General features: G+C 43.8%; 1 protein-coding gene across 1 annotated transcript; it reads right to left on the bottom strand.

Annotated features, from left to right (window-relative positions):
- Positions 1-5384: 5384 nt before the first annotated feature.
- LOC132836708 (synaptosomal-associated protein 25) lies at positions 5385-23976 on the bottom strand. Its single transcript, XM_060856112.1, has 4 exons — positions 23864-23976; positions 17774-17908; positions 7975-8119; positions 5385-5541 (listed from the first exon to the last, which is right to left on the bottom strand). Exons 1-4 carry the CDS (start codon positions 23953-23955, stop codon positions 5482-5484), a joined length of 432 nt encoding a protein of 143 aa, XP_060712095.1. The 5' UTR covers positions 23956-23976; the 3' UTR covers positions 5385-5481.
- Positions 23977-24399: the final 423 nt, after the last annotated feature.

Here is a 24399-nt window from a genome sequence, read left to right as displayed (position 1 = left end):
ACTGACCATCACAGAGGTTCTCACACTTACTGACCGTCACTGAGGTACCCACACTTACTGACCGTCACTGAGGTACCCACACTTACTTACCATGACTGAGGTACCCACACTTGCTGACCGTCACAGAGGTGCCAACTCCTACTGACCATCAGAGAGGTTCCATGCTTACTGACCATCACTGAGATACCCACACTTACTGACCATCACTGAGGTGACAACACCTACTGACCATCACTGAGATAGCCACACGTACTGACCATCACTGAGGTGCCCACACTTACTGACCATCAGAGTGGTGCCATGCTTACCATCACTGAGGTACCCACACTTACTGACCATAACTGGGGTGCCCACACTTCCTGACTATCACTGAGGTACCCATACTTACTGACCGTCACTGAGGTACCCACACTTACTGACCATCACTGAGGTACCCACACTTACTGACCATCACAGAGGTGCCCACACTCACCGTCACTGAGGTACCCACACTTACTGACCATCACTGAGGTACCCACACTTACTGACCATCACAGAGGTGCCCACACTCACCGTCACTGAGGTACCCATACTTACTGACCATCACAGAGGTGCTCACACTGACTGACCGTCACAGAGGTGCCCACACTTGTTGACCGTCACTGAGGTACCCACACTTACTCACCATCACAGAGGTTCTCACCCTTACTGACCGTCACTGAGGTACCCACACTTACTGACCGTCACTGAGGTACCCACACTTACTTACCATGACTGAGGTACCCACACTTACTGACCGTCACAGAGGTGCTAACTCCTACTGACCATCAGAGAGGTTCCATGCTTACTGACCATCACTGAGATACCCACACTTACTGACCATCACTGAGGTGACAACACCTACTGACCGTCACTGAGGTGCCCACACTTACTGACCGTCACTGAGGTACCCACACTTACTTACCATGACTGAGGTACCCACACTTACTGACCATCACTGAGGTGTCCACACTTACTGACCATCACTGAGGTACCCATATTTACTGACCATCACAGAGGTACCCACACTTACTGACCGTCACTGAGGTGCCCACACTTCCTGACTATCACTGAGGTACCCACACTTACTGACCATCTTGGAAGTGACCCTGATAAAGCCCATTATTTGCAGAGTGCATTCACAGAAAATTCCCACATCAGCTGTAAAATAATTAAAAGTTGTAATTTGAAATGTTTTGCCCTTGGGCTGAACATATGAGACAGGGAAAATATTATATGGTAAATATTAAGACATTTGTTTGACTTGCTCTTTGGAGACAAACTGAATTTGATAGACAATTATACAATATTCAAATGGAAATGCTTTTCAGATTTTATGAATAAAGTATTTTTAAATGTTGTTTTATTGCATTCACTGTGTAATATAGGCAGTTCATAAATTTTCATTGCAGCAAATCTGTGTTGAACAGATACAGTGAAGCTGGGCTGAATGGATCCCTTTACAGCTCCTGGGATCTCCCTATCCTGATCTCATACATTATTCGGTATTTCCTTCATTTTGCTAATGAACAAGTCTGGCTCACAAAGCAATGAACACAATTCGAATATCATTTGTTTAAAAACAGTATGGTCAGGTGGGGTGTGTACATGTACACAATCTTAAAAAGTATCATTAACGTAACTTGTAAACACACAGTGGTTGTTAGGTGTTTTAAAATTGCTTTTGCCTTATTACTTATTTTGACACTGTTGTGGGAACTCGATGAGGTGGGGGAGATTTCAGCAGCTTCATACACAAAGGCCTGTTTTGGTCCCCACGGTTACTGGTGATGGAGCAGCTGAGAGGGGGCTCAGGGTTTGGTTCTCTGAGGATCACCGGGAGGCAGTTTGTCTGGTGTATCTTGGAGTATGCTCTTGGAGCAAAACTTCCGGCTCAGGTGGAGGTCTCCAGCCGCTGGGAGTGGGATCCAATACAAAGAAATCCATAAAACCTTCAGACAGACAGACGGCCACACCAATCACGAAACAGCGAGGAAAAGATTTTCAACACAAACGGTGGGGGAATGGTCTTGATGATGCGGGGCTCGCCCTTCGCTTTCGGGTTGGAGAGCCCAGCTGGTATCGGTGCGGATCACTGAGAGGCGAACACAAGCAGGGCTGGGGGAGGGTGGGGGTGTCATTCTGGGGCTGGGAGCAGCGTCCCTGGGAGAGCTGGGGGCGGTGCCATGCACTGTTAGCAGATGCATCGTTTAAACTGGCGAAGGAAGAACAGATCTTGGAGCTGGGCGAGTGGTAACAAACCATCGGAACCACAAGCTCTCCCCATCCCCCCCACCCCGGCTGGCGGAGCAGGGAAAAAAAGGGGGCGGTTTGTATTTCCACACGAGCCGCATGCAGATCTCTTGCAAGGCCGTTTGGGGTTAGGGTTGGCTCAGGCCGTGATGATATTTGCAGAGAGACATTTGTGCTACTTTCATTGGTGTAGAAAACCATTATGGAACCACAGTAACACTGAGCTGACAAGTTAACGAGCATTTAAAGAGACAGCATCCCCCCCCCCCCACCATTTAAAGTAAATCAAGAGCCTCAATATGTGATGGTGAAGCAACTTCATCCTATTGTGTGCATCCAGGAATTAAAACGCCCCATTTCACATTGGTCATCGTTTATGGAATTATTTGCTATATTTATAATTATGTAAAGTAAGTTTAAGCCCCCAATATGTACTTGTGGCCCCCAGTGTTGTTCCTACAGATCTTTGTAACACTGGGGAGCATTCAGTTTCATTTGACCCTCTGTGTCCCTGCCTCCAGTTCCATTTCCTTGCTGGACTCTCCATTTTGAACTTTTGTTTATTGTGCTGGTTTTTTTTGTGTGTGCTGATTCATCCAGCTCCTGAATCACAAATCCTGCTGCCGGCCTGCTTAGGGACATCTGATCTCTTGCTGTTTTTTTTTAAGAGCAGGAGAAACCCAGACCCATCCTGCGGAAGTGAACTTCGGAAAAGTGAGCTTGGGAAAAGAATCCATGACAAGGTATGTCTGCAAAGTCCACATCATTCCACATGCGAACCAAAGGAATACACCGCAGACGTTGGAACATCTGAAATGGAAATGAAAACTTGGAAACACTCAGCAGGTTCAGCAGCATCCAGGAACTGATAGCTTTCCATCAGTTCTGAACAAAGGTTGGAACCACGAACTCAGTTTCTCTGCACAGACGCTGCCTGACCTATTGAGCAATGTTCCCTGTTCCATTTCTTCCACTGGGTGCAGCTCCAAGGCTAATATGCCAAATGTGCCAGTCAAACTGCACAGAACATCCTAAGGGCTACGGCCTTGAGGGAACGATGCTGCTGCTGAGAGTTTCTAGAATGTTTCATTTAAGATGGAACTAGGTACAAAAAGCTAGAGCAGTGTGCATCACTCTGATGTGGAACTGTCCAGTCAGTCTGTGTAGTCAGCCCTTTAAGATTCCAGAGCATTTGACGCTCCCTTACTTAGTCACAAGCAACACTGGAACTGAATGTTCTCAAAAGGAGAATAAATTCAGGTGTACCTTTCAACCAGAAAGATGAAGAATTAAACTGGTTCCACTGGTGAGAAATTATGTTACCACAGGACACCGGTTTAAAACATTTGTGTAGAGGAGGAGTTGAAGAGATGACAGAAGAATGAGAGTAGATGGAATTTTTTTTAAAAAGAGTTGTTCATTGCTGAAAAAAGCCTCTTTATGCAGATTTTCATCTCGCATTCATCAGGGATACATGCAAAAATAGCAATGTTACACTGTCACACTGTACGTGCAGTATCAATGTGGTTTTCCCACTACATTAGCATTTCTTGCAAATCGACCTGGTGAATGCAAGCTTTGATAAATGTTGTTATATTTCCAGAATACTCAGTTCTGTACATCCAAATAACCAGAGGAACACGGTGACATCTTGAGAGGGCAGTCCAAGTGATTGAAACTTCCCAAAGTGGCGTTCGATAAATACTTGAAAAGGACAAAACGACAAAGGAAGTTGTGGGCAAAAAGCAGGGGAGTGCACCTAACAGTGAGATCCCCAAAAAGGCCAGCACAGACATAATAAGCCAAAGGCCTCCTTTTAACTGTCTGATATGAAAGGTGCCCACTTAAGAATATGCAGCTGTGTCACAAGATGTCAAAATCTCAGCATATAACAATGCTGCAAGTTAAATTTACTAACATAAACAACATTGCTGCCTGAAGATAAAATAACAGTAACATCGGTTTTCATTGCAAAAAACTTCAGACTGGATATTGCATTTGGAATTTCAATTTGGAGGTTTTAACAATGTGACCTGGGGCTGCACTGACCAACTGGTCCGGAACACATTGTTTTTGATTTTCTTGCTCCATAGAACAGCAAGAATAAATGAGCAGTTCTTTCAATAATTTTTTAAAATGTTTTAATGATTTCTGTTATGCCTGCAAAGCAAAGCCCTGAATGTTACCTTGTATCTCAAAAGCAAGGCAGTAATTGGAAGAGAAAAGACAGGTTAACTCCACCTCCGAAAAAAGGGTCTGACCTCAAATGGTGATTGTTATTTACTTTTCAAACAATGTTTGCAAATCTTAAACTTTCTGCTTTTATATCAGACATTCAGCAGTTGCAACTTTAAAAAAAAGACTGTTAATGCACTAAACATGCACATAATCATAAATGCAGTTCCTAGTCTCTGAAAGGATAAAGGGTGAAGGCTGTCTCTTTACAATGAACAAGGCAAGCTCAGTTCTGTTCAAGACCCATTTGATCTCAGCTCTAAAACCCATTCCTCCATACGCTAACTCCGAGCATCAAGTTGATTTCCATACAGAATGAAGTAAAAGCTATTGGAGCATACTGAGCCAAGAATGAACAAGAGCAAATTCTCAGCTGCCCTGAGGGCGACAAGACAAAAGCTGGACGTTTCCACTCCTTGGCGCACACTGCTCTGTGGAAAGGACTCACAGCAAAGTTCCGCATCACCAATTGTGCTCTTTGTCAGTCCTTAGTCCTTCTCTTTATTTCTGGCGGCCTGTGTTCTCTGCCTCAGCCCCCAGTTTCAGAGGAGCTCTGTCCCTTTACTGCACTGGGATGATAATTTAAGGAGGGTCGAGGAATCTGCTGTACGTTTATCGGCATATTCAGCTGCACACACTGAGCTTGGTTCATGCTCACGTTGTCATGTGATTACAGAGAACAATTCATTCATAAAAAGAACCAATCAGCACAGAGATTAGAAACAAAACAATACACTTAGTTCACTTTGGGCAGGCAATTACACACGTTGACACTGAAATATACACCTTGCACAACTGGAAAAATCCGCAACACTGCGAAATTATAAAATAAATTTAAATGTACAGAATAATATTGAACCTTGTGGTTTCCTATCACAGCACAGGGGACTTGCCCCTCCAGGACCTTTCAGATGCTGCAGTGGAGAATGGGATGGGTGTCTCTGGCAGAAAGGTGGCTTCTTCTAGAGAAGCAGCTCACAGCATCTTGGTGGCGTGCTTATTGGCTTCATCAATGCGAGCTTTGTTCATATCCCCCTGGAAAGGAAAACAGACAAAACTGAAATGAGCAGAACAGCAATTGTTACTCTGAAAGAGCTGGTACGTGTGTGTGTGTGTGTGTGTGTGTGTGTGTGTGTGAGAAAAATCCTTAAATTATTTGAAAAAGATACATCTGTAGCAATGATGGCAGTACAGTTCTGTAAGGATGAATCAAGATAGACTGAATGGCCTTCCTCATCAGTAACATGTGGTGCAATCACTACATTTCTACCTGCTCCAGCGATCAAACAAGGATGATCACAATTTCCCACAATGGTGGCGATAGTGGCTCCATTGTTATGGACTAGGCCAGACCACACAAAACATTCTTAAGCAGGCAGCCCAGACCATAACTTTGTAACTTGTTTCTGTAAGTGTACAGTGAGAATTACCCGGGGTAAGTTGGCAAGGTTGACTAGCAGGTTTAAAACAGATAAAAAATTTAATCACAAAACTACACAACGAAAACTACACAGAACAAAATAAAGAACCCCTACAGAACTCAGTCTATCCAAACGAGACTTAATTATGCTGTTCTGAGTATACGCAACAGTCCCCAAGAAGCAAACTCGCTTCAAAAACCAGTATAAATGGAACACATGCTTACAGGTTGAAGTTAGAAGAGAGTTTCCACACAGCTCCCTGATGAACTCCCAACCAGTTCTGGACTGAACTAAATGGCTCGGCTCGGCTCAGCTCAGCTAGAGAGCTGACCATTCCACTTTCATTATACAGGTCACTTCTAAAACATGACCACTTTGGCCGGAAGTCTCATCTGTTTACATATAAACAATAAAGGCCTCTCAATACCTTTTATCTCTGTATGAAACCAGACTGATCGGTGCCCAGCCTGGTTTATTACCCCTCTGAAAAAATCAAGGACAGAGTCTTCTTGAGCCAAGGAATAGCTTTTAGAAAAATAGGGACTAGCTTTGTGACACCATTAACGGACATGGGCATTGCTGGCTGGGCTAACATCTAATGCCAAGTTCTGATTGCTTCCTGAGAATGTAGTGTTGAGATGCCTTCCAGCAAGTTGCAGTCCATTTGGTGTAAGTACACCCACAATGCTCTGGGGATGGGGCTGCTGGACATCAGCCTCTGGTTTCACCCTCATGGAACTCAAACGGAGGGAGAATGTTTCTTTACAAGGTACTAGTGCTAGTGAACAGTGGGAATGCTCACACCAGAATCTGCTGGATTACAATGAAAAGGCATGTGAGAATAATAAAGCCAAAAAGAAAATGATACTTGAGCAACTCAATGAGTGCTCCCTGGGAATTTGTTAAACTTGCCACCCCAGGGATGATATTGCTTGAAGCTGAGGTTTGTTGGCGTGCATCGCTGCACAGGCAGTTCACGGCAAGGTTCTGAATGCTCCATTTTATTTGTTGCTGAATGTTTGCTCATCAGGACGAGGGACCTCAATATGGGAGGAAGGTGCAGACATCTCCTTGGTTCAACCATCTGCTGCCAACACTGCCAGCTAGGTCATCGCCCTCATTTTGAGTTGCAGCCAACAATGACTCAGCATAAACCTCAAAGATCCCTCCCTTCCTGACTGTACTGATGAGACCCTGCTCCATATCCCACATCAATCTTCCTGTGGCATCGTGGGTTCTGAAGGATTAAATTTAATCCTGAGTCGTTCAAATGCATGAGAATTGCAGTTCTCAAGAGGTCATTTAGCATAAGGGGTATCAGATTTAAAATAGAGACGAGGAGAAATTATTTCTCTCAAAGTTTCATCAATCTGTGGAATTCATTACCCCAGAGTATGACGGATGCTGGGCATTGAATACGTTTGAGGAGGAAATGGACTGATTTTCGATTAGTAATGGGTTGAGGGGTTGTGGAGAGTAAGCCGGAAAGCAGAGTTGAGGCTGAGATGAGATCAACCATGATGGTATTAAATGGGGGAGCAGGGTGCAGGGGCGGACTTGCATATTCCTGCTCCCTATACTCATGTTTCCCACTCTTTCCTAGGTTTCTCTCCATGTCTCTCCCCCCATCAGCAGCCATCCATATTCCTCCAGCGCCTTTCAATATACTCCTGAATCTGACTGAAAGTGAGATTATAAACGCATAAAAATCCCATCAACTGGAGCCTGATCAAATAACAGTGCAGGCAAGATGAGATGTTTTAATGAACATTAATTGCCCTCTTAACAGCCTCAGTAGGGCAGCTCGACAGAGCTTCCAACACCAGCCTTAAGTAGGGTGAAGGTAAGTTGACAGAGACCCCGACCACTGCCTTCCAGCCTTGTCGATTCCTTCCCCAAACATGCACAGGTTCTCAAAATGCAAGAATACTGTTACTGAATGGTTTGTGCATTCCTCTATTATTCTTTTCCACCTTGGGTAGTGCCCTGGATTCCCGGAGTTTCACTTTTCACCCAGGATTGCCGGTGATTACATTTAAACTCTTACCTTGACCACAATCCGGTCAATCTGGGCATTCTGGGAGCCAATCTCATTGCTCATGTCAAGAGCCATGTGTCGCAGGTTGCCAATGATGCTTCCCACCTGGTCCAGGTTTTCCTCCATCTCATTTTCCCGAGCATCTTCCGTGACTCTGAAACCAGACCAAGCAGCATGTTACAATGTCCAGCTGTTTGTCAGGGTTCGCTCCAAGCTGAATCCAAACAATCGACTCAGTGTCAAATCACAATGTCTAAAATCACTGAGGTGAAGCCAACAGTGAAGGGGAGAGGTCAGCTCTACCTGTTGGCTTTCAGTGAGAGGGAGATCACGGAATAAGCAGAAAGAGGCCATTCAGTCCAACATGTCCTTACTGGCTCTTCAAATGAGCATTCTGACTTAGTGCCTTTTCCTTGCACATTGTGTCTCATTATAAAATCTTCCAAGAAAGAAATCCCTGACCAAGAAGCAGAAGCCTATTCACCACATGCTTCCCAACAAACTATTCAAGAGAGACTCCATGGTTAATTTGGCTTTGCTGCTTGCTTGTCCCCTGTGTTCCTCAAGAATTATAATGCCCCATCTTTTGGATTAACTATGACTCAGTGAGTCCTGCCATCACCTCAGAAGGCTCCAGTTTAAGCCCCTATTCCAGGATTTGACAACAGACTAAAGGGTGAATATCCTAGTGCGGTGCTGACAGGGTGCTTCACTGTTGGAGGTGCCTTCTTTGGATTGTATAGGTTGAAATGAGATTCTCAGGTGGTAATAAAAGATCTGATGATACCACTTTGAAAGGAACAGGGGACGTCTCCCCAATATCCTGACTAGTACCAGTAGAGTTTCTGGTCATTATCAGGTCAATGTTTGTGGGAGCTTAGTGTGCACCTATCAGCTGCTGTGCCTCTTACATCGTGACAGTGCTGCATTTCAAAAGATGGTGGTAAATGCTTTTAGCTGTTCCAGGGTATAAAGATGCTATTGAAATGGAAGCCTGTCTTGAATACATATCAGAAGATTATCAAATTCTGTTCCCCAGTCTGTGTTGAGTCAACAGTTCACAATTGTGAAGAATGTGGGCAGGGCAGGTGACACCCACCCTCCAGTCAGGCACACAGAAAATCAGGCTCATTCTGATTGTTTGGAGACAAAAATACTGCAGATGCTGCAATCCAAAATAGACAGGCAGGAGGCTGAGGGAACACAGCAAGGCCTCCTGATGCTGCCTGCCTTGCTGTGTTCCCCCAGCCTCCTGATGCTGCCTGCATTGCTGTGTTCCCCCAGCCTCCTGATGCTGCCTGCCTTGCTGTGTTCCCTCGGCCTCCTGATGCTGCCTGCCTTGCTGTGTTCCCCCAGCCTCCTGATGCTGCCTGTCTTGCTGTGTTCACCCAGCCTCCTGATGCTGCCTGCCTTGCTGTGTTCCTCCAGCCTCCTGATGCTGCCTGCCTTGCTGTGTTCTTCCAGCATCATTCTGATGGTTAGCAGTGTTCCTCGAATTCAATGTCTTTCGGGTGTGAAGACACCATCTGTGATGGATTTCTCTTCCAGACCAAAATAATCAGACAACTTTAAAAGTGTGGTGGCACCTAGAGGATCACATCTTCACAGTCTGGGGAGGACATTGCACGCTTTTAAATGGAGTGGGTGCAAAATCAAATTCCCATTTCTTACAGCTCCAATTTTAGTCACTGTGGGAAAAGGAGAGAAGTGTGATTCACATAAGAAGGAATGCCATGCTCATCAGGGTCATTTGAACTTTGTGCTGAGTTCAGGCAGACCCCAATTTGGTGTTTGCAAAGACTCTTAAAATGTGAGAGTCACAAATTTATAAAGCAGATGTGTACAATCATGAAGGGTGAATAAGGTGTTTTTAGGTGCATGGTCTGAGGATTGTAATGAAAGCTGTCAGTGAGAATTTAAAAACTTTTAATTTTTTTTAAATCAGTTACAGAACTGTTTAAATTAACAAAGCATTTGGTGTTGGTTGGTAAAAGATTATCACCTGAATACACAGTTTCAACAGAGGTCTCCACTCACATTTCCTAACGGCCACTGTTATGTCATTTTGAATGCTTGGCTGAGTTTAAAAAGCTACAACTATTTCAGCAAAGTGTTTGAATTCTCACTCCGACTGACAGTTCAAAGGGGCCATTAAAGGGTTAGGCACCTTCAATAAAGTAAAATATTATGATTATTGGAAATCTGAAGTAAAAACAGGTGTTAGGGAAACCCCTAAACGTTTCTGGCAATACTTGTGCAGAAAGAAATATTCTGTACATTTCATAAATGTGGCTCTTCACTAGACAATTAGGTCAACTACAGAAAAGTTAAAATGGTCTTTGTTCTTTAATCATGGGTTCATGAGTCTCCCTGACTTTCTGGAAGTCGTTAGTAATAGCTGGCGAGTAAACAATGTGAATGGAAAGCATTGAGGAAATGTCAGGGAAAGATACCAACGAATAATGACATATTGCAGTGGCTTTCTTACCTTCCTGCACCACAAGTTCCTTACGTATTAGTTTTACAGCTCTAGAGGTGTTTTCTACAATGTACATTCTGGAGCTCTGTCAGCATACCTTGGCTGTTGCTCATGCTACAATATGTTGGACCTCAGGTAAGATTCAGTAATAGAACAAGCTCAGGCTACAGAGTGCAGCTTACAGACCTGTAGCAGACGGGTTTAACACAATGGAGCACCCAGGTACAGGCAGATGAGAAGCTTCCTGTGCATGTCAAAGTCATAGGTTCTCAGCTGGACCAGTTTCAGACAGGTGCAGAGATTTGTTAAAGAGGTCAGATTAAGGATTTTGCACCCAGGGCTTTTTATTTTGGCTTTTCATGGGATGTGGGCATTTCTGGCACAGCCAGCATCTGTTGCCCATCCCTAATTGCCCTGGAGCTAAGCATTTTGCTACAGCCATTTCAGGCAGCAGAAAAGAGCCAACTACTAAATGAAAAAAAAACAAAGAATTGTGCATGCTGGAAATCTGAAAGAAAAACTGAAATTGCTGGAGAAACTTAGCAGGTCTACCAGCAACTGTGGAGAGAAGATAGGGTCAATTGTTTGGGTTCAGTATCACTTCTTCGGAACTCAACAGTTAACTTCATTGCTTTGCGTTTGGAGTCACATGTAGGCCAGACCAGGTAAGGACAGCAGATTTCCTTCCCTAACAAGCAGCACGGTGGCATGGTGGTTAGTACTACTGCCTCACAGCACCAGGGTCCCAGGTTCATTTCCAGCCTTGGACAACTGTCTGTGTGGAGTTTGTACATTCTCCCAGTGTCTGCGTGGATTTCCTCTGGGTGCTCCGGTTTCCTCCCACAATCCAAAGATGTGCAGGTCAGGTGAATTGGCCATGCTCAATTCCCCATAGCGTTAGGTGCATTAGTCAAAGGGAAAATGGGTCTGGGTGGTTTACTCTTTGGAGGGTCGGTGTGGATTGGTTGGGCCGAAGGGCCTGTTTCCACACTGTAGGGAATCTAATCTAATTAAGAACTACCTTAATAGAAAGGTTCTGCTTTTGAAACAATGCCACATAACAGACTTATGAAGGAGGTTATAGGTCATGCAATAAAAGAGTCAGTAGCAAACTGGATACAAAAATGGGCTGAGTGATAGGAAACAGACAGTAATGCTGAATGGATATTTTTCAGGCTGGAGGAAGATTTGTAGTGGAGTTCCTCAGGGCTCAGTATTGGGGCCTCTGCTTTTCCTGATATATATTAATGATCTAGATTTTTGTGTGCAGGGGCAATTTTCAAGTTTGCAGATGACACAAAACTTGGAAGATTTATTAACTGTGAAGAGGACAGTGTGGAACTCCAAAAGGACATGTTGGTGGAGTGGGCAGATAGGTGCAGATTAGGTTTAATGCAGAGAGGTATGAGGTGATAGATTTTGATTAAAAGAACATTGAAAGACAATACAAAATGGGGGTACAATTCTATAAGAATGCGGGAGCAGAGGGACCTGAGTGAAGGACCACAGACCATTTAAGGTGGCAGAACAGGTGGAGAGAAAACTTAATAAAGCATACAGTATCTTCAGCTTTATTAATAGGGGCATGGAGCGCAAAAGCAAGGTGGTGACATTGAACCTTTGTAAAACTCTTGTTAAAGAGCTGGAATATTGTGTATAGTTCTGGGCACCACATTTTGGGAAAGAAATGAATGCATTGGAGAGACAGCAGGAGTGCTTTACAAGAATGGTTCCAGAGATGAGAAACTTCAGTTATGTGGATAGACTGAAGAAGTTGGAAATGTTCTCCTTGGAAGAAGAAGGCTGAGAGGAAAGATTTTGAAAGTCATTTCTTGGTTGGACAGAGTATACTGTATATTGAGAAACTGTTCCCACTCTTAAAATGATCAAGGACAAGAAGGCATAGATTTAAAGTGATCTACAAAGGAAGCAAAGGTACCGTGAGGGAACACATTTTTACTCAGCAAGTCATCAGGGTATGGAAATGTGGTGCAGGCAGGTTCAATTGAGGCATTGGATGTTAAATTGGATAAAAATAATGTGCACGGATATGGGAAAAAAAGGAAATTGGCACCAGGTAATGATACTACTTTAATGATCAAAGTTTGGGAGAAGATTTGTAGCTCGGGTGCTCGTTGTTGTGGTTCTGTTCGCCGAGCTGGGAATTTGTGTTGCAGACGTTTCGTCCCCTGTCTAGGTGACATCCTCAGTGCTTGGGAGCCTCCTGTGAAGCGCTTCTGTGATCTTTCCTCTGGCATTTGCAGTGGTTTGAATCTGCCACTTCCGGTTGTCAGTTCCAGCTGTCCGTTGCAGTGGTCGGTATATTGGGTCCAGGTCGATGTGCTTATTGATTGAATCTGTGGATGAGTGCTATGCCTCTAGGAATTCCCTGGCTGTTCTCTGTTTGGCTTGTCCTATAATAGTAGTGTTGTCCTATAATAGTAGTGTCCTATAATAAGCCAAACAGAGAACAGCCAGGGAATTCCTAGAGGCTTGGCACTCATTCACAGATTCAATCAATAAGCACATCGACCTGGACCCAATATACCGGCCACTGCAGCGGACAGCTGGAACTGACAACCGGAAGCGGCAGATTCAAACCACTGCAAATGCCAGAGGAAAGATCACAGAATTGCTTCACAGGAGGCTCCTAAGCACTGAGGATGTCACCTAGACAGAGGACAAAACGTCTGCAACACAAATTCACAGCTTGGCGAACAGAACCACAACTACTTTAATGAGCCGATACCGGCATGATAGGTTGAATTATCTCCTTCTGTAACAATTCTATAGTGAACCAGTTGGGTTTGTATAGCAATAAATGAAGTTTTATAATCACCATCACTGAGATTAGCTTTCAAATCGAGAATTATTAATCAAGTTAAATTCCACCAGCTGTCATGGTGGGCTTTGAGGCAAAAATGTGTACTGTAGATGCTGGAGATCAGAGTCAAAGATTAGAGTGGTGCTGGAAAAGTACAGCAGGTCAGGCAGCATCCTAGGAGCAGGAAAATCGATGTTTGGGCAAAAGCCGTTCATCAGGAATGAGAATAAAGGGCTTTTGCCTGAACCGTCGATCTTCCTGCTCCTCAGATGCTGCCTGACCTGCTGTCCTTTTCCAGCACCACTCTAATTTTAACTCTGATGGTGGGGTTTGAACCCATGTTCCCAGAGCTTTACATTAGATTACTCATCCAGTGATATTACCACTGCAAAGCCACCACTATCTTCCACTTAGAAACTCTGATTCCTTTCAGGCAGCTATTGCAGACAGGGTTTGGAGGGATATGGGCCAGGTGCTGGCAAGTGGGACTAGACTGGGTTGGGATAACTGGTCGGCATGGATGAGTTGGATCGAAGGGTCTGTTTTCAAGCTGTACATCTCTATGACTCTATTTGCCAAATCTCAAAGCCAGTCACCCAGAAATGCTTAAGCTGTTGATCATTTGCTGTTGAATTCATGTTATGCTGGACATCAGAGTGCGTCTGGGAAAATTAACACAGTGAAATTCATAACTGATCTTGGAGAAACTGGGCGAAGTCACAGCACAGAAACAGATAAGTGAATTGTTTTAAGTGTGGCCTACAGAAAGTCTACAGTAGTGAGTAGAGTAGGTTCTTTCTTGATTATATGTTTTTTGAGATATGTCTCTTGATTAAACTTAAAATATAAGCCATAACTATTCATTTAACCTGAGGCAGTACTTTGTAGAGGAATAAGACGGTGTTATTTTCTGGGTCTGTAGATTGTGAAGGAGCAAAAATGGCCTTTAGTAGAGTAATATGCGCTTCTTGTCAGATGTGGGAGTTTAAGGAGAGTTACAGGTTACTGTAGATTACATCTGTAATAAATGCTGTTGGTTGCGAATCCTATCGGATCGCATGGATCAGTTGGAGAGACAGTTAGAGACAAAGAGGAATTTGCAACAGCAACGGTATGTGATAGACGGCAGTTATAGGAAGGGGTGGGGGGGGGGGAGGGGAGGTCTCAGATACAGTCATAGATGGTTAAATCCAGGAAAGGTAAGAGAGGTAGTCAGCTAGTGTAGTAGTCTTCTGTGATTTCTCCATTTCAAACAAGTATGCTGTTTTGGAAAATGTAGGGGGTGATCGATTCACAGGGGAACGTAGCACCAGCAGCCAAATTTCTGGTATTGAGACTAGCTCTAATGCAAGAGATCAATTGTGGTAGGGGATTCTCTAGTCCGAAGTACAGACAGACGTTTCTGTGGCCAGCAGCAAAAAATCAGAATGGTGTGTTGCTTCCCTGGTGCCACGATCAAGGATGTCTCAGAGAGGATGCAGAATGTTCTCAAGAGAGAGAGGGGCCAGCAAGATGTCATTGTACACATTGGAACCAATGACATAGGAAGGGAAGAGGTTGAGATTCTGAATGGGGGATTACAGAGAGTTCAGCAGGAATTTAAAAAGGAGGTCCTCAAGAGTAGTAATATCTGAATTACTCCCGGTGCTACGAGCTAGTGAGGGCAGGAATAGGAGGATAGAGCAGATGAATGCATGGCTGAGGTGCTAGTGTTTGGGAGAGGAATTCACATTCTTGGATCATTGGAATCTCTTTTGGGGTAGAAGTGACCTGTACAAGAAGGACGGATTGCACCTAAATTGGAAGGGGACTAATATACTGGCAGGGAGATTTGCTAGAGTTGCTCGGGAGGATTTAAACTAGTAAAGTGGGGGTGGGACCTAGGAAGATAGTGAGGAAAGAGATCAGTAGGAGTCTAGTTCAGCTGAGAACAAGTCAAACAGTCAGCGCAGGCTGGGACAAGGTAGGACTAATAAATTAAACAGCATTTATTTTAATGCAAGGGACCTTACAGGGAAGGCAGATGAACTCAGGGCATGTTTAGGAACATGGGACTGGGATATCATAGCAATTACAGAAACATGGCTCAGGGCTGGGCAGGACTGGCAGCTTAATGTTCCAGGATACAAATGCTACAGGAAGGATAGAAAGGGAGGCAAGAGAGGAAGGGGAGTGGCATTTTTGATTAGGGATAGCATTACAGCTGTACTGAGGGAGGATATTCTTGGAAATACATCCAGGAAAGTTATTTGGGTGTAACTGAGAAATAAGAATGGGATGATCACCTTATTAGGATGTATTATAGACCCCTAATAGTCAGAGGGAAATTGAGAAACAAACTTGTGAAGACATCTCAGTTATCTGTAAGAATAATAGATTTGTTATGGTAGGGGATTTTAACTTTCCACATATAGACTGGGACTGCCATAGTGTCAAAGGTTTAGATGGAGAGGAATTTGTTAAGAATCCAAAGGGTTTTTATAAATGCATTAAGGACAAAATGGTAACTAGGGAGAGAATAGGGCCCCTCAAAGATCACCAAGGCAGACTTTGTGTGGAGCCACAGAAAATGTGGAAGATACTAAATGAGTATTTTGCATCAGGTCGTGTTGCAGCTGTACAGGACATTGGTTAGGCCACTGTTAGAATATTGCATGCAATTCTGGTCTCCTTTCTATCGGAAAGATGTTGTGAAATTTGAAAGGGTTCAGAAAAGATTTACAAGGATTTTGCCAGGGTTAGAGGATTTCAGATGTAGGGAGAGACTGAACAGGCTGGGGTTTTTTTCCCTGGAGTGTCGTAGGCTGAGGGGGTGACCTTACAGAGGTTTACAAAATTATGAGGAGCATGGATAGGATAAATAGACAAAGTATTTTCCCTGTGGAGAAGTCCAGATCTAGAGGGCATAGGTTTAGGACGAGAGGGGAAAGTTATAAAAGAGACCTAAGGGGCAACTTTTTCACACAGAGGATGGTACGTTTATGGAATGAGCTGCCAGAGGAAGTGGTAGAGGCTGGAAAAATTGCAACATTTAAAAGGCATTTGGCTGGGTATATGAATAGGAAGGGTTTGGAGGGATATGGGCCGGGTGCCAGCAGGTGGGACTAGATTGGATTGGGATATCTGGTCAGAATGGGCAGGTTGGACAGAAGGGTCTGTTTCCATGCTGTACATCTCTATGACTCTATGTCAAAATTTCCTGTGATGATGCAAGTGAGAACAAGCAGGGACTCAGCTTTGTGGATTCTGATGGCTTCCCATAGTTAAAGGACATAATGGAGCACTAGGTACAGGGCAGAACAGACCCATAGGCTTCCCATAGGCACAGGGCAGAACAGACCCATAGGCTTCCCATAGGCACAGGGCAGAACAGGCCTATAGGCACACGGCCTCCACACAATGCATACAATCAACCAGGAGTGCTCATGAATCCTCAGGGTGGCCACTCCATCAATGTACAGCTTTATCCATCTCGTGGTGAGGAAGTATATCTCCCTGCAACCACCCCATCAGTGCAGGCAGAGAAGGGTCACAGAACTGAGAAACAGCTTTTGAACATTTGTTCTCTATCCTTTCAATTGCTTCTGTCAGTATTCCAGTTTCAGTAAATTCATGACTGTAGCGTTTCTTTAAATATTGGAATCTAACTCGACTCATATGGGTTATCAATGTGCCCACTCATATCAACTGGTCAGAAAACATGGAATTAATGCATTAAAACAATGACTGAGGTACAATATATCTAGACAGACTGTGGATCACACAAACTGCCAGCAGACTGCTCGCCCAGTTGCAAGGTTAAATCCTGCTCAGTCATGTTTAAAAAGAAAACTTTGATGAGATGACTGGGAACTAACTGGGAAGTGGGGCTGATTACAAAGCTCCACTAAAAGGGTAGCACAGGCACATTGTATTAATGAAACTCCCTCCCATCCTTGTTAGAAGACACAGTTTTATCTGCAAACTCATGTGAGTTTTAATCACTGAGGGGCTTGAAATGGCTGTAGACAACTGGGTTGTCACAGTTCTCATCAGATTTTTCTAATCAAACTGTTCAGAAACCTTATTCCAAACGTTTGGAGCAGGTGGGACTTGAACCTGGGCCTCATGGTCCATGGATAGGGAAACCTCCACTGTGCCACAAGAGAGGTGATTGATTTTTAAGCTAAAGGTCGATACAGTCTCTTTAGGGAATATAATCAGAGGTTATTGGGGAATGTGGAAGTCAACACACAAGTGATCAGCCATGGTCTTCTTGAGTAGGCTCGAGGGGTCTACTTCCGCTACTATTCCAGCTGCAACCTAAAGCATTTCTCTTAATTATTCATTCAAGGGAACATGGGTATCACTGGCTAGGCCACATTTAACATCCCTCTTAACTTTCAGCACACATTGATAATTAATGTATAGGTGCAGAAGGAGAACCTTACAGCAAAGACTGCCCATTGAACATCTTTCCAATGGGGATTTCTAACATCTGATCTCCACAAACCTAAACAGTTTACCTTCGGATGTATCCGCCACTCATAGCCATCTGTTCCCGATCGTCCATCACCCGGGCAGGCTGGCTGGCCACCACACCATCCTGGTTATTCCCCCACACCTTCTTGTAGGCTCCTCCTGCCTCAAAGTTCTTTAACCTTCAAAGCAGGAAATGTACAAGGAGTTTAGTTGTTTTGATTTATCATGGCTTGGAACCATCATCTGCCCATATTACACCCAAAGATCACTGGGCAATCTGTGGCATCCGATACAGACATAGTAAGTTACAAATCCTTCCCAGAGCCTTTTACACTGAAGTATGTTTCCCAACGGAGGCTTATCCAAAACACCTCCAAAGCTGAAACCAGGCAACAAACTTCTTTGAACTATTATCACTCCAGATCATGCACACATGCTAGCAATCCCAATGCCTCACTGGAATTCTATCACGAGCAACGTGCAATCAAAGTGTATCGTGGCTTCACCAAATATGCACACCCATAAAAAGGTATTTTTATTAGCACTCTTTTATGTAACTAAATGAGGGGTGTAGCTGTTTTTTCGTTCCCTGTCAATTTTCCCTTCTGTGTTCTGAAGGCAAGCTCAATGGACTTGGATGTGAGAGTCCAGAGACATGCGGCTTTAAAATAATTGTTCAAATCATGGGTCTTAATCCTTTCAGAAAAGCAAAGTTAATGCTTCTACATTAATTGTTCAGAACCTGTTTCATGATGTATACGTCCAGACCACAAACACTGCTCCTATTGTCAATTCTTTTCAGTCATGTTTGTGTCAACAGCTACCATTACAAACGGCAATTGTTTCTCCACATCACTATAGTGACCACACTTCAAAAATACTCCATTTTCTGTCAAGCGCTTTGAGACATCTTGAGGTCGTGACAGGTTCTATATAAATGTAAGTCACTTCTGAATTTATGTTCTCCCATGGCGCCTGTCATGATGCTGTAGCTGCAGATTCTTGCCACTAAATGACACTCTGGGGAAGAATCTGAAGTCCTTCTACTAGCACTTGCATATAAAGATAATTTAGATTAAATTCAATTTAGGCTCTTACCATGCTATTTAAAAAAAGATATGAAATTTGATTTCATATTTGTACAAGTTCCTTAGTTTTTTTTCTATAAAGGAAACAGGTGCATGGTTTAATTAAATGCATAGGCTGCAATTCTCTTAAATAAAGGCAGGAGTGTCCTCAGATGATGAGGAAAGTGAGTGGGAAAGTGCCCTAAACAGCAACATCACATCGAGATCTGTAACTTCTAAACAGTTTATCTAATTTCAGGTTCTGTACAAAGGTAACAAATGCTAAATACTTGTGGCCAAGCTTCATGTACTAAATACCATGCTTTGTGTGACTGTAGCCAAGGTCTTTGCATACTGATGGCCTAAACTTTGCATACCTATGGCCAGCTTTAGATACCTACAACTAAGTTCTGCAAACCCCATCAACAGATTCTGCATTTTTATTACTAAACTTTGCATCCCTGCCAGCAAGCTCTGTGGAGATATAACAAGGTTCTGCATTCCTAAAACCAAACTTTGCACATCTCTACAACCAGGTTCTGCATCTCTATGAACAAGCTATGTAGACCTGGGTTAAAGTTTTGCATTCCTATGCCCAGGATCTTCATCCCTATGACCAAACTCTGCATCTCTAAGCTCGACATACATATGGCCAAGTTTTGTCACCCTACAGCCAGTGATGTTTCTGAGATTTTTTTTGCCCCAAACTGATTTTGTGCCTTTTTTAGGTGGGCTGGGGAATCACAACTGCAAAAACAGCCTGGATGGAATACAGGGTCAATGTAAGAAAGGAACCCAATGCACTGTCAAGTACAGTAACATCCCCACCATCTACAAACTCAAGAGCTCTGAACTGCTTTGTATTGAGGGTATTGATTTCTAGGCAGTACTGGCGGAGTAACGTTGGGTATATCCAGGCAGATGGTGATAAATGTTGCCCCTTCAAATTCTGACTTAATTACTGGAAAATAATATGTTGTTATATCATGGGAACATCTATCGAAAAGGTGCCTAATATTGAGTACTGAAGTGGGAGTGGGAACAGGTTTCAGCTCATGCCTGCTAGTTACAGAGGGAAGTTGTAACTCCACAGTTTCAGAAATGCAGTGTGTTGCAGAAGTATATCTCAATGGGGTATTTTTTAACAGTGTCTGAGCCCAGAGGCTGGCTAACTGCTGTGGCAGTATCACAACAGGAAATAGGAAGTCAGATTCACAAACAAGGTAGCATAAGACATAGAGATGGAAATAGAAACATAGAGATTCTGATGGAGCCATGTGATTTGTGCACACAAATCTGAGCAATGTTTTATTCATTCCTGATAAGACCAACATTCACTTCCCATGGTTACATTTCCTTTCAGAAATCCCTTCAGGCAGATGATCTTCTTCTTAGTCCATGTCGTGAAGGTGCTCCCACAGTGCCATTAGTGAGAACCGGGAATGTGGACCCAGTGATTTTGAAGGAATGGTGATTTATGACCAATGCTGGATAGAGCAAAACTTGCAGATGCCAGTATTCCAATATGCTTCTTGATGGAGGTCGTGGCTTTGGATAACTTACTGCAATACATCTTTTGGTACACTCTGGTGCTACCATTCGTTGGCTGTGAAGTGGGGTAAATATTTAAGGTGATAGATGTGATACCAATCAGGCGGAATATTTTATATGAATGTTATGGAGTTTCTCGAATGTTGCTGAAGCTGCACTGATCCAGGCAAATGGAGAGTCTTCCACCACACTCCTGACAATGTGCCTTGTAGATGGCAGATGGACTCTAGGGAGTCAGGAGGAGAGTTTTGCTCTGCTGTTAGGAACCCGTTCTGGTCATTGTCACCAATGGGCAATTATAATCTGCACACTCATTGTGCGGACAGCCCCAGATCAGACCCTATGGAGTGGGCACACTCAGAAAGATTTACAAGTTAATAGTGTAACTTTATTTGGGGCTTCCTTGTGGACCAATGAAAAGAAGGAATACTCCGACCTCCTTTTCTTCAGACACACTATTCATTCTAATTCCCTACATATTTGGAGAGTGGTTTCTACATGTTCCTCACTGCAGCCTCCAAATTCCTGATCCACCCCACTCCCCCACCACCCACCCGAATGAGTGAGACACAAATAAAAATGAATTAAAGTCAAATCAGACACAGAAAAGTAAACATAATGGGAGCAAATTAATTAAGGGAAAGAGGAAAAGGAGAAGATAAAGGAAACATTTTTAAAAATTAACTTAAATGTAAATTTTGGGACAATGTACTACCTGCAGGAATGACCCCCCCAACCCCTTACATTACTCAACACTCTTCCTAACTTATTGCTATGAGTTTAATTTGTAGTTATGCCACAAATCCAGCAAACTCACTCATTCTTGCCACATCAGCCGGGTGGGAAGGTCAATTGGTCAGGCAATTAAGACCCTGAAGAGGTCAAATAATGGCACCTAAGCAAACCAACTGACCACCTCCCTGATCACCTCACTCCACAATGACGGGATTGAGCGGCTAGTTTCTGATATGGAAGACCCAAGTGAGCTGCCAGCTGGATTTTGGGTTGGGGAGGTCTGGGGGTATGGCCTCCACATGCCCCAGGCTAGACCGGTTGGAGGCACAAATGGGAGGGGAGTATGGCCAATGAAAACCACACATCTCTACAAAGCCCAATCCCTTTCTGCCCAAAGACCCTCAATCTGTGAGAAGAAAAATAAAAAATAATTCACCTTCTCATTGCAGGATCCTGAGGAGTGGACCTTGACTTTAAGACCTAGGAGCAAGGCCTGTGGTGGAGTAAGATACTTCCCCTCACTCTACATGGGACAGTAGGACAATCAGCAGCTTAGTGAACTGACTGGTGGATGATCTGGTTGGTTCCATTACTGATGGGGGAGCTGTATTAGTCCCACATAACATGTCTGTCCTGCTTTCTCCCCTACTGTTAGAAAAGCTATGAGACAATTCTGCTGTACATATGTGAGAAAAGTCCATCCTCAACAAATCACTAGTTACTTGCCATTTGGTCACTGTTCACTTGCTATGGATTGACGAGCAGCACTTTGGCCTCTGAAGTCAATGGTGCGGGTTGAAGTCCACACAAAAAATGTGTTGAACGATCCAATGATGTACAGAGGAAGTGTGGCACTGTCAGAGGTCTTCCATGTGAGACACTAAACAAGACCCTGACTGCCCCCTCAGGTGGATGTAAAACAGCCCGCAGCTCCATTGGGCAAACAGTTGGGTAGTTGCCTTGCTGTCTGACCAGTATTTATTCTACTGCCAACATCATTCTCTAGCCAGTCTCACAATGCTGGTTGTGTAACCAGGGACTGCAGTGTTTCCGAACATATGACCGTGCATACACTTTGAACATTCTTCTTTGGTTGAAAAGTACTTTGAGCTGGTCTGAGATTGTGAAAGGCACTATATAAATGCAAGTCGTCCTTTCTTGTTTTTATTGGGTGGGAATTTGCCTGCCAATGGTTAGAGATTGTGGTATAACACATGGAAAAGATTTCATTTAAATTATGTGATGCACTGTAACAGTATATTCACTGACCCTCTGCTCCCAACGAGAACTATGCTCACAAGCATTATGGCCACAGGTAAGATGTCAGCCACGTTGTGTTGATTCTGTGGGTTATATTCTCTTTGATGTTAACTCTCAGCTGCGAGCATATAATCCACCAATTATCATTGTCTGTCCATTTTCAAACTTGTCCAGGTGTATTACATTACTTTCCCTCCATCCTCGGGCTGTTTACCCACTTTTCAGCAATCCCGGACCTTTGCAGAGTTTGAGATAGCCTTGTCTGTTTAATATTTCACCAGCGTCTTTGCTGTCTTGTGCAAACAGCACAGGTCAACTTTGCACATGATGAACAGAAAGCCGTAGAAAGGTTATAGCAGAGAAAGAGGTCGCTTGGCCCATCACATCTGCACCAGCTGAATAAACGAGCGGCCCATTCCAATCCTGCTTACCAGCATCAGGTCCGTGCCCTGCAGGTTACAGTCTTTCGGGGTAGATTCAGGTTCCTTTAAATTAGTTGTGGGTTTCCAACTCAACCACCAAACTAGACTGTGAATTCCACACAGCCACCACTTCCTGGGTGAAAAAGAATCCTCTTGTCCCTTTAATCCTTCTACTGATCACATTAAATCTGTGTTCCAACAATTTGTATGATACTGAATGCCTGTTTTATAATGTTCTGTTTCCTCACCAGTTACTGTATTGCCACAACATTGGCCAGGGAAGTATTGCAAATACAATCAGCCAGGCCGGTATTGAATGTTATAACGTTTACGTGTTTACTGACATCTATCTTATTTCTGAGAGAGTAGAGTTCTGAACAGGTGAACATCCTCCTTAATTGACCTCCTTCCAAAACTCTGTCTCCTGCAGCCTAACTCATACCGAGTCAATCTCACTCCTCAGCACCCCACCCCAAACCCACTGAGACACATTGGCTCCTGTGGTGACAACATCTCGATTTTTAAATATGTCACTTTCATGGTCAAATCCCTTTCCCCATCCCTGCAACCCCTCGAGATATCTATCTTCCTTCAGTGTTGGCCAATTGCGACTTTCCCAATTGTAATCCCTCTACCATTGATGGCTCTACCATTAGAATTTGTGAGCCAAGCTCTGGAATTTCTACCATTACACCTCTCCAACTTTCTCTCTCTCTCTCTCCTCAAATGTTCCTTAAACCAAGTCTTTGTCATATGTTTTGGTCACCTGTCCTAATATCTCTTCATGTGACATCAAGTTTAATTCCTTGGAAAGTGCCTTGGAACAATTTACTCACATTGTTGTTGCTGTCATTTCCCCCGAGAGACAGGCTGGCTTGCTGTGTTTTTCCGGCCCCTCTCATTATGGTCTAACATGGGAAATAATTTCTAAGGGAATGAAAAAACTTGCATATTTGCAGATTGCTTCTCAAAGTACTACTTCATTCATGAGGCTGTCAGTGGCAGTATTGAACCGTGTTAGCTCCGAGCAAGCAGCTTTTCAGGCATGCAGGCAGGCAGGCAGGCAGAGTGGCCTCTGGGGCCAACAGTTGGCACCTACTTATTGCAAGGACAGGAACAAAGGCCACAGCATTTGCCCAGATCCGAGAGATTTTTTTCTGCTTCTTTCATGTCCTTATTGATTTGATCCATTCCCTCTTCAATCCTCTCCAGTTGCTCTGAATGAGGAAGACAGTTAGTTTCCACAGACACCGACAACAAACAAACAGGGGATCAGCCACGCTCCCAAACTGATCGGGGTTGGACCGAGGTAACGGCAAAGTGAGGTACAGGAGCTGTCGGGAAACCTCAGGCTGTTGGACATTGATGTCCCCCATTGGCAACCGGACCACACTTTACAGCAACCCCTTTCAGTGTGGGATTCCCTCATCCCTCTGAAGAATTACACACTCATCGAATGAAGGAAAAGATAGAAATGGACAGACACAAAAACAGTACCAAATGGACACAGGAATTTCTTGCATATATCTAACACATTACACCCGATGTTGGCCTTGGAAAGACATTGCTGCAAATGCATTCCTGATGAAGGGCTTATGCTCGAAACGTCGAATTCTCTATTCCTGAGATGCTGCC

This window comes from Hemiscyllium ocellatum, chromosome 47 (assembly GCF_020745735.1).
Source record: "Hemiscyllium ocellatum isolate sHemOce1 chromosome 47, sHemOce1.pat.X.cur, whole genome shotgun sequence".
Lineage (NCBI taxonomy): Eukaryota > Metazoa > Chordata > Chondrichthyes > Orectolobiformes > Hemiscylliidae > Hemiscyllium > Hemiscyllium ocellatum.
This window is presented reverse-complemented; position numbering and strand designations above follow the sequence as displayed.

Bases quoted from the DNA above. Each gene is read 5' to 3' on its own strand.
- LOC132836708 (XM_060856112.1), bottom strand. From the start codon at position 23,955: ATGGATCAAATCAATAAGGACATGAAAGAAGCAGAAAAAAATCTCTCG. The intron at 17,909-23,863 runs GTAGGTGCCAAC...CCTGCTTTGAAG, and splicing joins TGTTCCTGTCCTTGCAATAA to GTTAAAGAACTTTGAGGCAG. The intron at 5,542-7,974 runs GTAAGAGTTTAA...TTTCCTTTCCAG, and splicing joins TTGACCGGATTGTGGTCAAG to GGGGATATGAACAAAGCTCG.